This window comes from Eupeodes corollae, chromosome 2, assembly GCF_945859685.1.
Source record: "Eupeodes corollae chromosome 2, idEupCoro1.1, whole genome shotgun sequence".
Classification (NCBI taxonomy): domain Eukaryota; kingdom Metazoa; phylum Arthropoda; class Insecta; order Diptera; family Syrphidae; genus Eupeodes; species Eupeodes corollae.
Window position 1 is genome coordinate 59,220,718 of NC_079148.1, and position 21,006 is coordinate 59,241,723.

A 21,006-nucleotide genomic window follows, 5' to 3' on the forward strand; every position below is an offset into this window, starting at 1 on the left:
ATGTGAAAGAAATGTCATAATGGACGAATATTCTTTCATTGGTTGGTTTTCCATGTGAATAGTCCTTAAAAGATAAGATTAGATAAGAGATTTAAAATGAGTACTAAATAAGATAGAAGAAAGCTCCATTATCTTACACCGATAATGATAAAAAACTGGATGAGTAATGCAAATCGATAATTTCACCCATTTTTGTAGGCAATCATCATTAAATGTAGCTATGAATTGCGCTCTCTTTAATTGCTATATCTAATTTGATTAATATTAACTAAAAATGAATTGCATAGTTTATTTATTAGCTGTTCAAACGTTCATTTTATTTAATTGTAATTTTTCCTCATTTACCTACTTAAATTTATTAAAAAGATATTTTTGGGATATTTATGAGAACTTTGAAGCAATTATCACTGCAAATGAATTGCATGTTGTTGTTTTGGAAGACTAGTTCCAAGAAAACAGTTTTTGGATGAATAATATCTGGAACCTTCTTGGACAATAAGATATTGAAAATAAGTATACATACATACATGTTTATATATACAATCATGTATATATAATTTCTATTTATAATATTATCTTTATATCACTGTTTACTGCAGCTTTGTTTTTTGTTTTGATGAAATTTAAAAGTAAACAAAGAACAGTGAACCATGAAGTCCTCGAAAAATTAATTTATTGTTTTAAAAATTAAATAAAATAATCAGTCTAGTTAATTCTGGTATAATTTATTGAACTATGTACACATACATATGTCAGTTTTATATATTAGGTTGTAGTGGAACCAATCTGTCTAAACGTAAAGTAAATGTTTGCTTCAATAATTATATAGGCACAGTATTTTAACGAACATACCTAGACGCTATATTTGTAAATATATACTTACAATATACATACAGACGCATGTATGGATGTACATTATATCTAGAAACAGTAAAAGATAGATATAGGAAAGTCCAGTTTCAAGGAACATTGCACTTCATCCCTTGAACGCTGCTATGGTGCTGTGACAAAAGGTCGAAAACTGAAGTTTGTTCAACTTGTTTTACACAACAATACATGCGTAGTACAATACATTCAAACATCCAGACTACAGCTTCTAAAAATGATGTAAATAGACAGCTTTATATGAGAGAGTATGTCCATATTCGTTATTTACTTATGTAAACTTAAATGATTTGGTACGTAAACGTATAACCGTTTGTTATAATTTGTCTACAGTAGCTGACGGATATTTGATTTTCCAAAAATGATGTGACATGGGAGTTTTTAATTCGTCGCGGATGAAGTTTGAGAAGGAGCCACAGCCTAACACTATTCACCACTGAAACTAAAACAAGAATGATATTTTTGGGATAAGTACGCGTGAATATTTTATTCGTTGCGAATGTGGATAATGTGGAACGCGAATAGAGTTTGACAGTTCGTATCATAATACGGATCCTTAATTATGTTGAATGTGAACCAAAACGTAAACTTCAAGATTTGCCTGTATTTCATTTCACATTTCTCAGTTTTAGGCTTATTCAATTTTTACCATAGAAAGATACTCAATCGGGCAACACGTTTAAGTTATTCAGGCTTATTATGAAAATGGGCCTTCAAATTAAAATGCATATCGTGGACTTTGTGGTTGTTGGAGTCGAAATTCTCAAAACAAGTAAAGCCGACACAATTTTTAATAGCGAACAAATTTATTGAAATTCAAAGTTCTTTATGGCGCTTTAAAATTTTTTGTGTTGGTACCCAACCCGTGATTTATCGACTGACTTCTTACTGCAATTTTTTTATGTTGAAAGCTAGGTATATTATAAAGATTTTTGTACATAGCTTCAGTTATAAAGCGGCTTAGCAAGATATATCAAATTTACAGGGTGATTTAACTTAAAGCTACAAAAGATTAGTTATGAAAATTAGAAAAATACTAAGAAAACATATTGATAGTTTGAAGATTTTTACAACCCCACAAACCCAACATATCCCACTAAGCCGTCGACAAATCATAAGCTGAGTAGCAACACAAATAGTTTTAAATATTATAAACGGCGATAACAGTGGTTTTTCGGTCAATTGATTCGTTCCAATATGCGTACAATCGGACAAATTATGTGAGCAAACAAGGTCTATAGGAAATGTGAAAACACTGGTGCATGCTCGTACTGCAGAAAATATTGCTACTGCTAGCGATAGTTTTGGTGAAAAGCAAGCACCTCAACTCGTCGACGTGCCCAATAATTGCACCTCACGCTCGTCGTTGATGAACATTTTGCATAAAGTCTTGAATGTACACGCTTAAAATGTGCAATTGACTCAAGAACTAAAATCTCTTGACCATTTAAAGCGTCTTCAAAGCTCAGAATGGTGTCAAGAAATGGCAACAGTGGATAATAATTTTCGAAGAAAATCATCTTAAGCGATGAGGCACATTTTTACCTCAGTAAATTCTTCAATAAGCGGAATTACCCACAAAGAGTTACTGTCCAGTTTATAGGCTGGCGACATCATCGGTGTTCCTTATCGTGAGATCATAACGATAATAAAAATAGACCTAATTGGAAGATATGGCTGTGGACGATATGTGGTGTCACCAGGACGGTGTCACTTGTCACATAGCTAACAAAACAATATGGCTGTTTTGCTGGAATTAAGCTTTCTCCTTTTTGTAGTTAAGTCGTTAAAAGTATTTATTTTCTAGAAATTGTGAACAAAAATGTCCTTAACACTTTTTTTTGAAATGTCAAATTACATTTAAATACTAAAACGGCTTTACCGGGGCCTTGATACTTCTATGAACCAATTTTTGACTTAAGCCTCAACTGTAATAGACTTAACCCAGCTTAAAGTAACGAACAAATACGCAGCCTTATATGTCACTAACCATAATAGACGTTCTGCTCGTTTCGTACAATTTCGCTAACTTTCGCGCAATTCGCAAGAGCCATTTAAATGGCTCGAGCTTAAGCAAATGTCAAATTTGAAACGCATTTCGTTTGACATTTGATTAAGTTACTCCATTATGGTTACTTTTTGTTTTGACGATAACTTTTCGTTCGGTTTTGACATTAGCTTACTTTCGGTTAAATCTATTATAGTTGAGCTTTTACTTCGTCTCTAATACTCGTGTATTTTTCTTAATATATAAGTCTTTACGTATTAAAAGCGTTGCAAAGTCGGTAAGGTTTAGATTGATAAAGGTGACCCTAATCATGAAATGGTTTTGCCCAGCTATTTGGAATTACAGATAATTTTAAATTCTTCGAACCAAACCGGCTGTTAGTTCAAACGGAGTGAAGGTATTGGAATTAAGCTTTTACGAAAAGTGTAGAGCTGAAAAAAATGATATAAGATAAATTTAAATGTTAAGAGGGAATCGCTTTCAGTTTCAAGTAGTCATAATAAAATAGCGGATGCTTCACGTGTGAAAGTGGCAGATAAGCGCGCTAACAATAACATCCGCAGTGCTAGAATGCTACGAGGGCAAGAGCAAATCAATATTGTTTAAGGTTCTATTTTATGGCAAAGAATAAATAATTTGGTGTAAGTAATTAAATAATTTGTATTATTTAACATAAACTGAGTGTTAAACTTTAAATGGGTTTCTTCTCAAAACAGGCTTAGGAGCTTTCAATTACATTTATACAGCTTTTTAGAAAACATTACAACTAAACTGCCCGATATATTTTTTGTAATAAAAGTTTTTGAGATATTTCTATTTAAAACTCGAAAAAAACACATTGCTCGTATATGCATTTGGCTTTTTGTGGAACACTATTATATTCATGAAATAGTTTTCTTCAATAAAATTCGTGATGGTTTTCTAAATCTATAATCTCTTTTATAATATTCAGTTGAAATAATTATGGTAATTTCTGAAATTTTCCAAATATCTTAATAAGTTGTTAGATTTTAACTGTCTTAAAATAATCTGAAAGAAGCACTTAACTATAAATAAATTGGGTGGCGCAACAGTCCGTTTGAGAACTAGGGCCTAGTGACTGACAACTATGAACCATTCATGTGTGAGTACAGGGATGGAAGGGACCTACGGTTTTTTAGCCGAATTTAAACGGCAAATTTGTGAAAGCACTTTTCATGACAAGAATTACTCTTGGAGTATTTGTCGCAAGAGGAAGTAACCGTGAAAAAAACTTTAGGTGGCATAGGCAGGGATAAAACCCAAGACCTCTCGCATGACAGTCCATCGCACTAAACATCATACCACGGGTACCACTAGCACTAAACTATTTGTGCTAAAACGGTTTTCAACTGAAAAAGGCATATGGGGTTTGAAATCATGATTATTTTAATTTAACAAATTTGTCATCTGAACAATTCTGTTAACAAAATTTTATGATTGGCATTTAAGCTTGTATAATGTTTTCCTTCTCATCTTTTCAAATGTCTATAGTTTGAAAAATGTTACCATTTTAACCAGTGTACGACGGAATAACAATGAAGAGGTCTTTTAGCTTTTCAACAAACGAATATTTTCAAATTATTTTGACATTCTGATTGTATGATATAAATTATATTTCTAAACATGGGCCATATTCATAGTTCTTTGATCAGTTCTAATGCTGCTTCGCTAAGCTAAAAATCGGTTTTTCATAGACAATTTAAATCTGTTTTTAACTCTATAAAACGTCAAAAGAAAAAAGTAATTGAGAAAATTATATTGCGAGACATTTCATATGAATTTATGAGAACAGAAACTTAAACTCAAGTTTATTAAGATTTTATTTGGATGGAACGCGAATCAACCCCTTTAAAACAGGTTACGATGATTTTTATGAAAAGCATCGTTTCGATAACAAGAACCTGCACAGTTTATTATTAACTTTCTTCAATGAGACGTGTGCCAACATCTGCGAGTTTTCAAGTCTTAACACAGCTTAGGTTTTTCGCTCGGAATGTTGCCAATGTGACATAGGTAATGCGATGTTTGCTACGGTACATATAGTCCCTGGCCATATTATTAGACGCACTTTAGATTTTATGCAAAATCTTAATTTCCAGCTATTTTAATCAGGTTTTCGAATATTTTAATGAATTTTAAATATTTTGTATGCAGAATATAAACTACTTTCTAGAAATAAACCAACAGATTTAAAGAATTTTTTTAAATTAATATTTTCAGTTTTTTTGTTGTTGTTGTTTTTATAATTTGTTTTCAATATTTTGATGAGCCTCCTTTAGCCTTAATTCTGCGCGGTATACTTTCAATGCGTGATTTGACTGTTTCCTGCATTTGTGGATGGTAATTCCACTCGTGAATTACTCTTACAATAAGTGACCGCATCTTTAGCTACTTCCCTCTTCATCAGCTCCCACACGTTTTCAGTTGGTTTCATATAAGGGCTGTTTCCCGGCCAATCCAACATAGGGTAGTTTTCTTCCCTCAATTAACTTTGTATGGACCGGGCTGTGTGGCATGGACGTTAAAAATATTGCTAATTGTAACTATTTTGCAGTGTTACTAATAATATGGCCAGGGACTGTATTTTTACCACACAAAGTGAACATTTTGTTACAACAGTAGACTATCATGGAATTTTTCCGCCAAGGGTCAGCAGAGTTTTAAGGATTTCAAAGAAATTGGCTCTCCCACTTGGTTTGAATAAAATATTACTAGAATTGTAGTAGATTATTCCTTAAACTAACTAAACAGAGCTGCCCAATTCTAAATGAATAGGAGCTGTGTCTTAAATTTAGACTCTAGTTCAATTAGACTTGCGTTTTAATATGACTATGAATTTTCCCCATTATATTCTTAAATTATTATAGTGCAAATAATGTTTCAGCATAGTATTTTATTTTTTTTTGGTATCAAATTTTACATTTCAGTTTACTATTGGTCATAATTTTGAACAATTTTGATTACATATAGACAAGCAATTAATTAAGGCTTCCATTTGGAATCAGGCTTTTAAGTGAACTGAAATCAATTTTCACCTTATGCTAAAAAAATTAAATATCATTTTCTTTTAGCGTTTTTCAATTCTTTGTTTGAATTTCGTGAAATTGATGCTCTTAAGTTTGCCATACAAGAACTAGAAATTATAGGTTCCCTCGAAATCATTTTAACTTATTGAATTTAAAATGTCCAATATTTTGAAATCCAAATAACTACCTTCAAGGGGAAAGACGTACTAAGGATATTAATGTATGCTACTGTTAAAAATATTGTAAAAATACCTAATAAATAATTTCAATAAGTCTCCACTCTTTTTAATGAAATATTGACGAGATCAATTTGCATGAAAAAATTACGATTGAATTAATTTTAAGATGACTTCTATTTTTTTCTTTTAAGTTGTGTTTGCCAAAGCACTTTGTTAGTGTTTTAGAGACTCAATTAATATTTGTTCCTCACCACCAGTACACTTACTTGACTTACAAGTTAGTAATAACTTTAAAAATTTTATGGAAGGTATTTGTTATTTTTATGATTCAAGCATTTTTTTTAAATTATATTTACAAAAATCTCTTAAGAAAGTCATAATCGTGATTAAAATACTTTAGTTTAAACAAAAAACTTGTCACGTGTTTTTTAAATCTTATTCAAATAAATCACTTACAAAATCTCAAATAATTCGATCTTTGTCGAAAAACTTTCCAATTAACTATATAAAATTTACACTTTTTATCAATCAACTTGAAATCTACAAATAAAATGTTAAAAATATTAACCTCAAACTACTGGCAATACTGCAATTAAAATCTCCACAACTATTCTCTACCAATTTGACAGCCCACATCCATATCAACTTTCATTTGCAGCACCTCATTGCTGTGCTGTGAAATTCTTCAAAAAAAACTGAACTAACTCTTGTGTATCTTGTTCTTCCTTCGAATTAAATCTAGTTTATTCTTCTATTTTCAACGACGGCAAAACCAAAAGCCAAAAAAGAAAACCTACCTTCTCACTTCAACCAATTACGTGCAAGGCACAATCTGACAGTTCGTCTCTGACTTTTGAACAGGAAGGTTGTTAAATTAGTGAAATAAAAGTGTTCTCGGTGAAAAACAGTGTCGTTATTTACAAAAAAAAAAATTGTGTGTGTGCTATCTCCTCAACAAATATCCAGCGCATTGACTGATTGGTTTTGTCAATTGAATTCTGGAGCCAAATTTTAAATCTTTACTGACAGTCACATGCAAACTTTGGCTATTCGGCTTGTTGGCACATTTAAATCGAAGTAGAACGTTAACTTTTTGGGGTAAAAATTCATATACTAGCAATTGCATTGTTGTAGTGCCATCAGAAAGAATCTAAAAAAATTTTCCTTCTCGTACTAAATTTTGACAGGAGGCGAGAGAGAGTGGAGCAGATTACACTTTTCACACAGCAGCAGCATTCGGCGTTTAGCCGTGATTGGAATCAATTGGTGGGGATATTTGGTAAGTGTCACTTTTTTAGGATGTCGTGATGTTGCCATCTTGAATTAGATAGAGGCACTAGGTGGCAACTGGCAACAAACTGTTATTGTTTAAATTCAATTTTAATGTTGTTATTGTTTTTAAATAAGTTTAATAAATTTATTTTCTCTTACACTTGAGGAAATCGTGGAAAACTATTTGGAAAAGTCGCACAAATCAAGGAGATAAAAGTTAACTAGCTTAAAAGTAGTACAATAGTTAATTAACACTTATAATGAGTTTGATAATACGTTATGTAAATAGTTAGTGCAATCCAAATACCTACCTAGAAGATTGCTAGTGCAAAGATGGACTAGCAAATTCAATACTTCAAGTACTAAGATGCACTATAATATAAAAATCTAACCTACTAAGATGAAACTAATATTCTCCCAGAACGGAACCATAACCGGAGCATCAAGATCAATGTTCCCGACAAGTGAGGTCCATTAAACTTTTGTTTTCTGCCATTATTTCTTGGATTGTTGGGTGTAACCTGAACAAAAATTAACATTCAATCAAACGCCTTCTAACGGTACAGAATTAAGTTGGCGAACTTTTGTTTACTAAAAAAAAAAAATAAATATGTAATTCTTATGCTCTTTTTTATGCCAGTTTAAAGAAAGTCTGAGCGAATTTGAATGTCATAAGTTTTATAAACATCAAACTGTTTTACAAAACCACGTAGGTACCTAACTATAATTTTTGAATGGCGGTTTAAAACTTAAAAACTCTAAGTGCTCTCCAACGGCTGGAGAAAGGAAGTTGTAGTTTATTCTTATTTATAACAGGTGTTTTTTTGACGTGTGATGGAGCTGATCTTTTTGACAGCTGTCACTTGATTCATGCTATTTCACAATGAAAATACTTACTCCTGAACAACGTTTGCAAACCTCGCAAATTAATTACCAAAATGAAGATTCAGTTCGCGCCACGTATACATAATTGAATGAAACGTTTGGGTGAACACAGTACCTTTCGTCGTGGCCCGTGGCGATGCCTCAAAGATCGTGCGATTTAACACAGCTGGACTTCTTTTTATATAGATTTCAGACGCCGTAGATTGACGCCTTGTAAGAGAATATTCCCGTGCAATTCAATTGCTGACATACTACCCCAAAGTTGTCCCATACGGCAAAAACTGGTCTAAATTGTTCCTCAACTTGAATTTATTCAATCCAGACGCAGTGCCCAACTGCTCGAAATCATTTTCAATCCGATTAGTGCTAACATTAAATTATATGCAATTTATTTCTTCCTTAATATTACAAGTCATACAAAAACCTTGTAAGATGATATCTTAGTTGGAAAGTTATTTTTTGCTGTTCAAGATGATTCCATCGTATTTCTGTTGGTCAAACGGTGGGGAAATCCTTCAAGACCGTAGATACCGTATATGATACCGATATGTTCCTGGATACCGAAACCGAAGTTTCCTGTGGAAGCGAAGTTGTGCCTCCTCAACTCGTATTCACGAACTTTAGGACCACGTTCCAAGATCTTTTCGGCCTTGGTAATTTTTAAAGTTAAAATTCGTTCGCTGATGCTTTGTTTCTAAGTAATTGAAGCTGCTTATTAAAAAAAAACTGGCATGCCAGTGGTCTTGTTTTTAATCCCTGCCTGTGCCATCTTAAGTTTTTTTTTCATCTCTTGCAAGGAATTGACAAATCCTCCCAGAGTAATATGTCATGAAAAGAGCATTTCCAAATAAGCCTGTCCCGGCTGAAAGAAAACGTGGTTTCAAAATGACTCCATGAACTCTAATATTCCTAAACTGTTGAATATTTCTTATGGAGATGATATAGCGGTTAAATATTTATCCTTGCGGGTGTTAGGCCTCACGGCATTAGCAGGTAACAGTAAGGCTGATGAACACGTCAGAAATATTACAAAATTGTCAATATTGAATCGATAAATGTATACCGTTCTTAAAACAAGGTGTTATGAAATGATTTTTGCAGAAGCTTTATGGATTAGGAAGAAGAGAAAATCATTCTTAACCCTGCATGCCCGGTTCTAACTCAAAAACGTCGGATCCACCTACACACACTTGTTCAACGGTTTTGTCAATTTTGTTTGCCCAATAGGTAACACGATGCTATCATGTTTCCAATTTTTTTTTTAATGAAAAATAAAATGGATCCTGTGAGTTAATTTGGAGTTGATTTATTAGTAGTTCTTTACGTGTAAAGTTTTTTATTTATAAAAAGATTAATTTTATAGGTAACTACCACAAAACACAACTAATAATAAAGTTCATGGTTTTTAAAGTTATATTTTCGATATTAATTGTATTTGAAAATCTAACTAGTTGCTTTGATCTAAATCTTCGACCAAAAAATGCAGTTGTTTGAACCATTTTATTTCAGGTTACATTTGTTTCGTATTACTCTTAGTGTCCCATCACACCAAAACGTGTGTACGAATGTCATGCCAGAGGTCTTGGGTTCAATTCCTATGCTACCTAAATGTTTTTTTTTTCACGGGTACTGCATCTTCAGGAACTGACATATCATGTAAAAGAAATGGTTGTCATAATAAGGGCTCTCTCAAATGTTATAAAATCTGTAGGTTCCCTCCAGTACTCGCACACATTAAATGTTAAGAGTTGTTAGCCACTAGGCCCCGGTTCTCTTCGGACTGTTGCGCACATTATATTTATATATTTTTTTTATTTTAAAAGCTTGCGTTTATATATGTTATTTATGTAATCATAACTTATAAGTAGATAATTAAGCTCTAGCCCTAAAAACTCTGAAACCATAGCATTTTTTCGGTGACCTGGTTGACAAATAACGTTCATTTCCGTACGTATAGATAACTCTTTAACTCTTTTTCAACTCGCACATGCTCAATAATAAATTACAAAACAGGATCAACTTCATGTACATTTGTGTGTATACTGTTAGTGGCTTAAAGAAAAAAAAACGCAGACTTTTCCAAACCTTTTTCCACATTTTGAGTGCAAAATTAAATTCTAATCAATTATTTTATTTTTTTTCTCCCGTCCTTTTGTCTATCGTTTCTAATAATAGCAAGAAAATAAAACCACAATTTAGTATTTGAGGTAATCGTCCAAGTTTACAATAACAAATGACCTGATCACAGGGTCAATTGAACCGAGAGCGAAGACTAAAGCACTCAAAAGGAATCGAGAATATTACGAAATTATTTTGTTTTTAAAGAATGACAATAATATTATTTTTGGTCGACACTTCGTCGTCTATGTGTCAAAAAGCCTATGTTAACGGAGTGCAAAAAAGCTACTTGGATATCGCCAAAGGGGCAGTGGAAACGTTTCTAAAATTTCGCCAGCGAACTCAAGACTGCCTTGGTGATCGGTATATGCTGTTAACTTTTGAAGAACCACCAGCGAATGTTAAGGCCGGATGGAAGGAAAACCATGCTACATTTATGAATGAGCTTAAAAATCTACAAAGCAATGGGCTGACATCGATGGGCGAGTCCCTGAAAAACGCATTTGATTTACTTAATTTAAACCGCATGCAATCGGGTATTGATACCTATGGACAAGGGCGGTGCCCGTTCTATCTTGAACCTTCAGTAATTATAGTCATCACCGATGGTGGAAAGTATTCTTTTCGCAATGGAGTTCATCAGGATATAATCCTGCCGTTGAATTCGCAAATTCCTGGAACAAAATTTACCAAGGAGCCATTTCGATGGGATCAAAGACTGTTTTCTCTTGTTCTTAGGATGTCGGGCAACAAAATCGATGAACGAGTGGATGGCAAAGTACCACATGACGATTCACCTATAGAGAGGATGTGTGAAGTAACTGGAGGGCGGTCGTATCGCGTGAAATCTCATTACGTGCTAAATCAGTGCATTGAGAGCCTGGTGCAAAAAGTACAACCTGGGGTTGTTCTGCACTTTGACCAAATGCTCTTAAAAGACCTTAAAGATGGAGAAGTTCAAGACATTGCATTTCAAACAACCAAAAAAATGATATACGTACAGAAACATATTTCGCAAAAAACATTTCCAGTTGGGTTTTGGCCGTTGCCAGAACCCTATTGGCCTGATCCAAAGTCTGCTACACTTCCACCAAGAGATGCACATCCGAAGCTGAGGATAGTTACTCCGTGTGTCGATGAACCTCAAATGGTTAGAAATTTTCCAGTGGATAAGTATGAAGTCGAAGCCAGCCCGCTGACTTTACAAATTTTATCAAAACGTGAAATGAACAAATGCTGGCCAGTTATCATATCAAATGGAATGCATGGTTTTGAGGTTCCTTTTGGGTATCTCAAGGCAAGTCCGAACTTTGCTCAGGTTCATCTGTATGTTTTAGCATACAACTATCCGGCATTGCTACCGCTCCTTCATGACCTAATTCATAAGTACAATATGAGTCCACCAAATGATCTGATGTATAAATTCAATGCGTATGTTCGGCTGATACCACCATACTACTGCCCGTTCCTTAGACGAGCTCTTTTGAACATAAACGTTCCATATCCTCTATTGCAATTTTTGCTTCCCGAAAACGCTGATAATTATCTTAGTCCAAATATTGCTAACCAGCTGAAACACATCAAAAATACAGCGAAACAGGACCAAGAGAACCTGTGTCAAAAAGTTCTTAGGCAATTGCGACAACCTAGACCGCCATATTGGCAAATTGAAAGAGCGCGTTTAATTGTTGGACCACCCCTGCGAAGGGATCTGGTGCGAAACCCTCTTCTAAGGGACACGTTTAGCAAGCTTCACACTGAAATTGAACCAATAGAAAATTATACAATAGTTGTGCCGTCGATGGTGAGACAAGCGCCAGCGAAAAACTATCGCAATCCTTTTGACATTCCTAGAAGGGATCTTATTGACGAAATATCAAAAATGAGGGACAACTTCTTAAGGTCATCTACGGCAAACGGTATTGGATTGGTGAACAAAGACTCGGGACATTGTCTGCCAATTTCTGAAATGGGTAACTACCAAGAGTATTTAAAGAACAAAGATAACCCGTTGCGTGAAATCGAACCGACAAATGTGCGACAACATATGTTCGGTAATCCTTATAAGAAGGATAAGCACATGGTAATGGTAGATGAAGCGGATCTTGGGGAAGTGGCCCCAATTAAGTCTCCAAATGCCCAAAATGCACAATCGAAAAAGCAACTTGAGCTTGGAAGTAGATCGAGAAAACGAAAAGCAGGACCAATTCGAAGGGATTTCATTTTTCGACGAACATCGACTGACTCCCGGCCAAGCACGCCATCAGTAGCCTCCTCCACATCGTCTTGCAAAGGATTTGATACGGAAACTGAGGATAGCATGTCGGACACTTCATCTGTTATTTCTTCTGATGACGATGATCCGGATAGATTGAGTTCGTTTGAGTTCAATGAACTAGACGTATTTCAACCTAACGGTCACGTCACAAATTTCATAAATGGAATGACAGATGACATAGAAGAAAGCGTATCACCAACTTCACCAGTTCATTTATCAACACCCCTACATCCCACAATGCAAGCCAATCACAACAGCAGTACCATCGTTAGCAATAATGGTAGTTTAATAAGTACGTTAGGTAGTGCGCTTGCGACTAGTAGTGGTGTGTCGATCATTGGAAACGGAATCTCAAGCAACAATTTACACATTCCGGTTCCTTATAGTTCTCCAACTTTCGTCGAAGCTGCCACGTCGCTAAGTGCCATGGCGTCTCATCCACATCATCATCATTCTTATACACCTTTGGCGTCTCAACCTTTAGGGCCTTTGCCGGCATCTACATCGGTCACAGCCACAGCCACAGTCTCTAGTATTGTAGGAGCAACACAATTACAGTCAACTCCAGCGGCAACAACGAACGGTCATAGTGACATCAACAGTGATGCACAAGAAATCTCCAGGATTCTTCAACAATGTCACAACGGTACCACCGGCAGCGGCGTCGTAGTGCCAGTTGTTTCGGAAATAACTACAAAACACGAACTTTTAATAGCTGATTCGCTTCCTCCCGACTTCGACAACATTAAAACAATGGAGATCGATCAAGAGCAAAAGCCAGGAGTAAGCTCCAATGCCTGCACAACTAACTCGAACTTCGATAACCTCAAAAAAGAATTACCCGCCCCATCTGTCGAACCGCCACTAACTAACGAGCAACGCGATGCTATCCGAAGGCACAATATCGAATTGCGAGCGACAATATTTCGGGAAATTCGTCGTCCGGGTCGAAATTACTCCCAACTTTTGGAGAACCTTAATCTAATCAAAGGTGATGTCGATACAAAGAATAAATTCATACAGATGTGTGTCACCGAATCAAAACGCTTTCGACGACAACTCATGGCCAATAGTATACAAGATTGGTGGGATAAACGGGCCAACAATAATAGTTTTATAATGCAAAATCCGGCGATGAGTTCGAGCTAACACCAAGGCTTTTACTAAAACACCGCGCCAATTGTTTTTAATTAAATATTTTTTTTTCAGATAAATTACTTTAGAAGTATATAAATATAAAAATATTTGTAATTGTAGTAAGAAGTAGTTATCTTTTTAGTAATAAGAGTATTCAAATAATTATATTTTGTTTGCTCTAAAAAGAAGCAGAAAAAAAACGAAACAAACGTTAATATCTTTTAATTTTTGTAAATACTGTTACCATGAAGAAAAATATAATAATTGTAGAGTTCAGTATACACAAAGAAATGTTAATTTTGAAAATTTTACCGTCTTTAATTAAACAAAAAAAAAAATAGTTATCTTTTCGATTGAAATAATTTTGGCTTCCTTATATTTTTTTTAACAAGGGATTTGTTTTTATATTTTTGTTTTATTTTTTTTTAAGTTGAATCCTTTTTGAAATTTTTTACTTACACAAATTAACCTTGATATTTGTTAAGGTTTTCCTACCCATGAGTCATTGTTTAACTGAAATTACTTGAAGCTGTGATACAAAGCTTTGATTGAGTTTTAATTTGTTAACAAAATTATGTATATGAGTTTTAAATCAACAATGTTATTAGATACCGTTGGAAGATGTCATTTTATATTTAAAAAACATTCTTGTAATATTTTTCAATTTGAATTTTTTTATTCAAATTCATAGCCACTCGCACAAAGATTTGTTATTTTGGTATACTCATTAAAAACAAAACTTGAGGAAGTTTTATAGACCTGGCAAATTTTGGGAATGGAGTGGTAATCAAAATTCCTTTAATAAATTCAACCGTCTGAGGCATCAAAAATTCAGAAAAAAATCCCCCTGATTACAAAAATACATATCCAAGACGTTTTACTTTAAGCCTTTCTGCTGGCCAGGCGCATTGTAAACTTTTTAAAATGCATTTTTCAAACTAAAACCCTGATAACTTTTTTCCTATAATAAATAACCATATGAATGGTAAATCTTAATACCAGAAACCATCCCCTGATTACAAAGATGTGTGTCCAAGACGTTAGGGTTGCAGCCTTCTGCTTGCCAGACGCATTTTAATAATTTTTTAAATGCGTTTTCAACTTATCCCCCAAACTTTATTCCTAAAAGGTGTTATAAATGAATTTTTTATTAGTTTGGGTTATTTTTACTACACTCCCTGCGGTTAACGGCTTCACTAGTTGTTACTATACCCCAAGTTTGGAAAAATGCGGTAATAAATACAGGCATAAGCTTTTCCATCTCACTGTGGCTGGACAATGGAGGATAACGTTGTAAAACCGAAATTGTTTAACGGAATTGCGGCCTCAGAAAATATTGAACATTTTTTTGTAATCAAAAATGAAAGTTAAGCCATTGATGCCGATGAACCTGATGATTAAATATTTGTCTATACAATCAATTTTCAATTCGACCTAAAAATATAAAAAATGATCATTTTCAAGCGCTCACCCTCGACCCGAACCGACAAAAAACCTGCAAGACGGTTGAATTTAATATAATGATGCGTATATCTACACATTTATAGAAAGGAATAATTTTGGTTATCACTCCACTCTAAAATTTGCTGCCGACCCTTAGACTTTATGTTTTTTTTATGATTTTATTCTGAAATGTCTTTACATTCGGCCCAGGATTTGCTACTCAAATCGGTTTTCGAACAGTTTCCTTTTTTTCACATTAAAACTGGTGATTCTACTTTAAGACAGGACTCGAATCTTGTCTTGTCTTGACAGATCTTAATCAATGCTAATTTTTTGAACTTATTCAGTTTTTAATGTCAATAAAAAAATAACCGGTTTCAAATTTGATTCAGATATAAGAGAGCATTTTTGTGATATTAAGGGTGTATTTTCAAAAACGAACCTCACCAACTAATACATGAGGAAACAGCTTTAGTTAAATAAAAAAATACGTCTTATAGACAAGCATATTAAATTATTTTTATTTTCATGAAAATCGGTTTCAAAGGCTGTCAAAGATCAATGAGGTCTCAATAATATTAATGAACAAAAAATCTGAGTTTCTTAACCATTACATCTATTTCAATCAATAATCCCTGAAGATCAAAATTTATAATCATCTTTTTCCTAGTTTCAACTTTTCAAAACATGGTCTTGCTTTATTGTGTATAGATCTCTATTAATTTATCCCGTCAACTTGAATTTAATATTTAATTAAAAAAAATAATACGAACAAAGTTTCCTTTTAATTTATTTTATCATTTTCTTTTATTTAAAAACGATTGTAAAACAATTTTTGTATAAAAAACAAAATCTTAAAATTACAATAACAAACAAAATACATAAAATAATCAAACGAATAATAGTTTTTCTATGCAAACAAAATATCAATAGACAAAAAGTTATACAAATTTATGTAAGATTATGATTTTATTTATTTTTTTACTGTCCAAATATTTTTAATAACTTAAAAATCTTTGTACAGAACAAATAAAACAACAAATTAAAAAAATACAACTGCAACAACTATACAAAATTCTAGATTTTAAGATAGATAAAAAAAATATTTTCTATTATAAAATATGTAAATAGAATGTATTGTATAAGATTGTTTTAAATGTAAAAAAAAAACACAAAATCAAAACATCTTAGTAATTTTTAGTAAAAAGCCGGGAGCAAAAAAAAAAAACATAAACTGAAAAAGTTAAAAATGCATAACAATAAATATGTTTTGTTTAGTATACGTGTGGATGTGTAATTGCGAGCGAAAGATACATCGGTACATAAATACATATTAAAATTATAATTAAATAATTCTGAATGATCGTCATGAATCAATTTATAAATGATGTGAAGAAAAAAAAAACAAAATACACTTAATTAACATGTTCTGTGTTGTGCCTCCCCTCTATAAATCGATCTTAGAAAAATCATAAATTAATAGAAATAAAAACAAATGTTTAAGGAATTTTACTATTTATAATGTTGTCTGCAATTTGTTATCTACAAGAAAAAAAAGGAGGCGGCATAGAATCTAAATTTTTTGTTTCAGAAAGGAGGATTTGAAAATGCGAAAGTCTTACATGTATGGTGCAGTTAAACTGTATGTTTATATATGTTTTTCATGTTGCATTTAGACACATTTAAATTTTACAGGTGATAGAAAAGCGGACAAAATATGTACCTGCATTATGAGGGGTAAATAAAATCAATTATTGTATTATTGTTTTGAATATTAGTTCATAACACAGTTTACAACCAGAACATTTTCTAAACTTTTCGAAGAAGAATTTGGAAATCTTTTGCGCGTCCATTATATTATTATTTATTTAAAACAAAATATGTTGATTTTGTTTACCTTCAAAAAATGTATGTACATTGGCAGATTATTTTTAAAAGTGAAAAACAAATGTATTTGGAGAACGGGTAAGCTTGAGATCAGATACGTATATTATTATTATTATTATCATCTTTATTTTTTCATTTCAAAAATGTACAAACTTAAAACTAAAGATTACAAGCATGGCTCATGGGCCGTCTGCCGGTATATTTTTATAAACTAAACATTTTGTGAGAGAAAGTACAAAAATTTGGTTATGTAAAGAAAATAGCAATTGAAAAAAGAAAAAGAATAATGCCAGAGGGAAAAAAAATATTCGTTTTAATGGTGTAGCTAATTTAATAGATAAATAAATTTATATAAACAAAAATATGAACAAAATCTGATTCGGGCTTTTAGTTTAGCTAAAACAAAATTTTTAAGTTTTTCAAAAACAGCAATCATTTAATTATGGCAATATGTGTTAAACAATTGATTCAAATGTTCTAAGGGCTTTTAGTTTGGCTAAAACAAAAGAAAGGTTACATAAATAGATCATAAAGAATTTGCAATTTTAAATGCGTTTTGGGCTTTTAGTTTGGCGATAACGAAAAAAAAGAAAGATATCTCAAGGAATTAATGATTAGCAATTTTCCAAATGTGATTTAGGCTGCATCTAATAAAAACTGAATGAGTAGACGCCAACCGTTATCTCCATTCAGAACACCTAGACATTCTTCAAGTGACAGAAAACTCTTGTGGCACAATGCAACAAAGTGGAAAATGTTTTCAACTTGATTAAGGTTGCATAAAGTGCTGTTACCAGTTCTGTGCGGTCTGTGATTAAGCTCTAACATCTCCGTGCGTGCTTTAAATATGATGCTCATTTCCATTACAGTAAATTTATCTCTAAAGTGATTAGAACTAGAAGACCCGAGTCTGAGGTTAAGTTTACTGTAAATTGATCGCGACACAGACTCCCTCGCCCTATCTAGATAGCTTTGGAATGAGTGATCATCAATGGTAGATATACATTCGCACATCTAAAACACACTGATAGGACCCTCTTTTGCAAATTGTTGGCCGACCTTTGCATTACCCTCAATATATAATCAGCGTTTGCTTCTAAATTCATAATAAATATTGGAGCAGGTCCCGATTCGATATGTATAGCATAATTGGGCGTGTTAGTTGGGAGTCTAAAGATACGCTTGAACAAATATCTTTGGACAGATTCGATATCTTCTATTTGCTTGTACCCATAGATTTGGTTGCCATAACACAAACAGCTTTTGATAGTTGCTTCAAACACTTTGAACTTAGACGTAGGATCAACAAGTTTGTTATTAAAAAAGTTTGACCACATACAATTTATTGCAGTTTTTGTAACTCTCACCTTATCTTTTATGTGAACACCAAAATTCAGTTTATGAGTTAATGTGTAGCCTAAATATTTAAATTCTTTCACCACTTCTAAGTTGGAACCATTGAGGGTCCAGTTGCGATCGGTTCTAATGCTACGATGTTGGGACCTAAAGACCACATTCTTCGACTTTGAGGTGTTTATTTGAAGATCCCATAGATCACAAAATTGTTTTAATTTGTTTATTTGAAGCTGAAGTGCGACTGCATTATCAGTTAAGATCACCAAGTCATCGGCGTAGAGCAAAACTTTAATAGACAAATCATTAAAAGTAACACCACCAGGGATATAGTCTTCAATATCATTTATAAATAGTGAAAAGATAAGCGGGCTTAAAATGCATCCTTGAGGCACACCTGTATTACAACTAAACGGTTTCGATTTGCTACTACCATTATTTGAAACTACAGCTGTCATATTTGACAGCAGCTGCTCATAGATTAATTTTGTCGATAGCTGCAAGTGTCAAATGCTGATTTAAAGTCAACGAAAAAAGAGTAAAGATTTATTTTTTCTCTAAGTAACGCCTAGCAACACTCGTGAGAGTAAAAATTTGATCGATTGTCGAAAGATTAGCTCGAAAGCCCGCCTGAAAGCAACTTATTTTGTTGTTTTGTTCGACCCATCTTACAAGCCTGGAATAGAGGATCTGGGTGAATAATTTCCTTAGAGAACTAAGCACAAGCACAGAGATGCCTCTATAGTTTTCAAGTAAAATAGTGTCACCTTTTTTAAAAATTGCAGAGATAGATGAGGATTGGAAAATTCCTGGAAACTGCTCCTCCTCAAACATTTTGTTGAAGAGCACTAAAATAAATTCTTAAAACTACAAGGTAGCGTTCTTGTAGAACTCAGCTGGTATGCCGTCCAGCCCTGCAGCTTTGTTGTTCTTCATTTTTTTCAGCGCAACAACCAGTTCTAACATTGAGAATGGAGCATCTAATTCTTCAATATATATAAAAGGCAGTGCAAAGCTTATAGACTTCTGGCATGGATCAGCTATGAAAAGTTGTTCAAAGTGCAATGCCAGTATATCCACTCCACTGGGATTTATAACTGACCTATTACGGTCACTCAAAATGCGCACATTGGCCCAGAAAGCTTTAGAGTCATAACTACCAACCAAATTTGATGCAGTTTTTTTTTTTAAAGATGTTTTTTTTTGCTTACATAAATCTTTATAAGCGTTGTTATAATGTAGATATAAAGTCTGATAAAAAACATCATTTGAGTCTCTAAAGAGTTTTAAGAACTTACACGATCTCTCTCTACTTTTTTTGCATTCGTTGTCATACCAGCTAGATTTAAAAATTGTTCTATTATTATTTGAATAGCTGACCGAAGACAGTCTTATAGTTTGAAAAACAAAATTTGTAGCTACATCTATTGTGGACGTTATTTGATTTAGCAAATTAGCTGAATACTGATTTAAGTTACTTTTGTAAACTTCACTTTTTTTTCGTTCCAACGAAGCCTTGTATTAAAATTTTCTTCGCGAGTTCTAATAAAACTTTCTTGAGGTTAAGACTCACAGGAGACATAGATAGGCAGGTGCATTGAGTAGTTAGCAGGCAATACTAAAAAATCTTTTACGATATTTAGCCATTCACATTTTACAAGGCAATAGTCAATTACAGAGCAACCCTGTGACGATATAAACGTGATACGTATATTATAGAGAAGGCGGTAAAATAAAAATTGTTGAGAAAAGAATTAAAGTGTAAGTATGATTTCTTGTATTTGTTGAAATTTGACACTATAAATGCAAAGAATTTATTATTAACTATAGCTTAAATCCATTCCCAGTTTGTGAAACTGCAGTCAATAAGTCCGAGTTTCGAAAGTCGTGCACACTGCACATAGGCATAAGCGGCTCCTCAAACTGACTTCTTCTATTTTCATTGCTTCCAATCAAATATAATTCGGTGCCACAAAACTCGTAGAGAACTTGAATCTAGTAACTCAAATATTTTTTGTGCGAGTCATGTCAGGAATAGAGGAGACCTACAATTTATATGCCGAATACGAACAGCTTATTTGAGAAGCATTTTTGTATGACAAGAATTAATAATGAAGAATATGACAATTCGTGTAAAAGTGCAGTATCCATGAAAAACTGTTAGGTGGAACATGCAGATATTCAAATTGAAATCATGTTCCAAAATGTTCGTATTTGTTTTCGAGATAGGCTGAGATTTTCAAGTCTTTAGTTACATCAAATATTGTTTAAAATATAGTACTTGAAACGAACAGAAAAGCAAAGAACACATATGAAGAGAATCGGTTGTCCAGCAACCCAAAGCAAACGCGCATATGGTATGACACATCTGAAGAAGAGATGTATGCTTATATGGCAACATTGTTATACGCTGGTGCTGAAAAAGCCTACGGGGTGGAAGCGAAGGATCTTTTCGATCAAACCAATATGCCATTCTACCGAGCAGTGATGTCTTTAGAAAGATTCGAACAAATA

General features: G+C 33.3%; 1 protein-coding gene across 1 annotated transcript; it reads left to right on the top strand.

Moving 5' to 3' along the window:
• The first annotated feature begins 6,669 nt into the window (after positions 1-6,669).
• LOC129946393 (integrator complex subunit 6) lies at positions 6,670-16,759 on the top strand. The gene is made up of 3 exons (XM_056056555.1): positions 6,670-7,217; positions 7,307-7,398; positions 10,452-16,759. Exon 3 carries the CDS (start codon positions 10,603-10,605, stop codon positions 13,819-13,821), a length of 3,219 nt encoding a protein of 1,072 aa, XP_055912530.1. The 5' UTR covers positions 6,670-7,217; positions 7,307-7,398; positions 10,452-10,602; the 3' UTR covers positions 13,822-16,759.
• Positions 16,760-21,006: the final 4,247 nt, after the last annotated feature.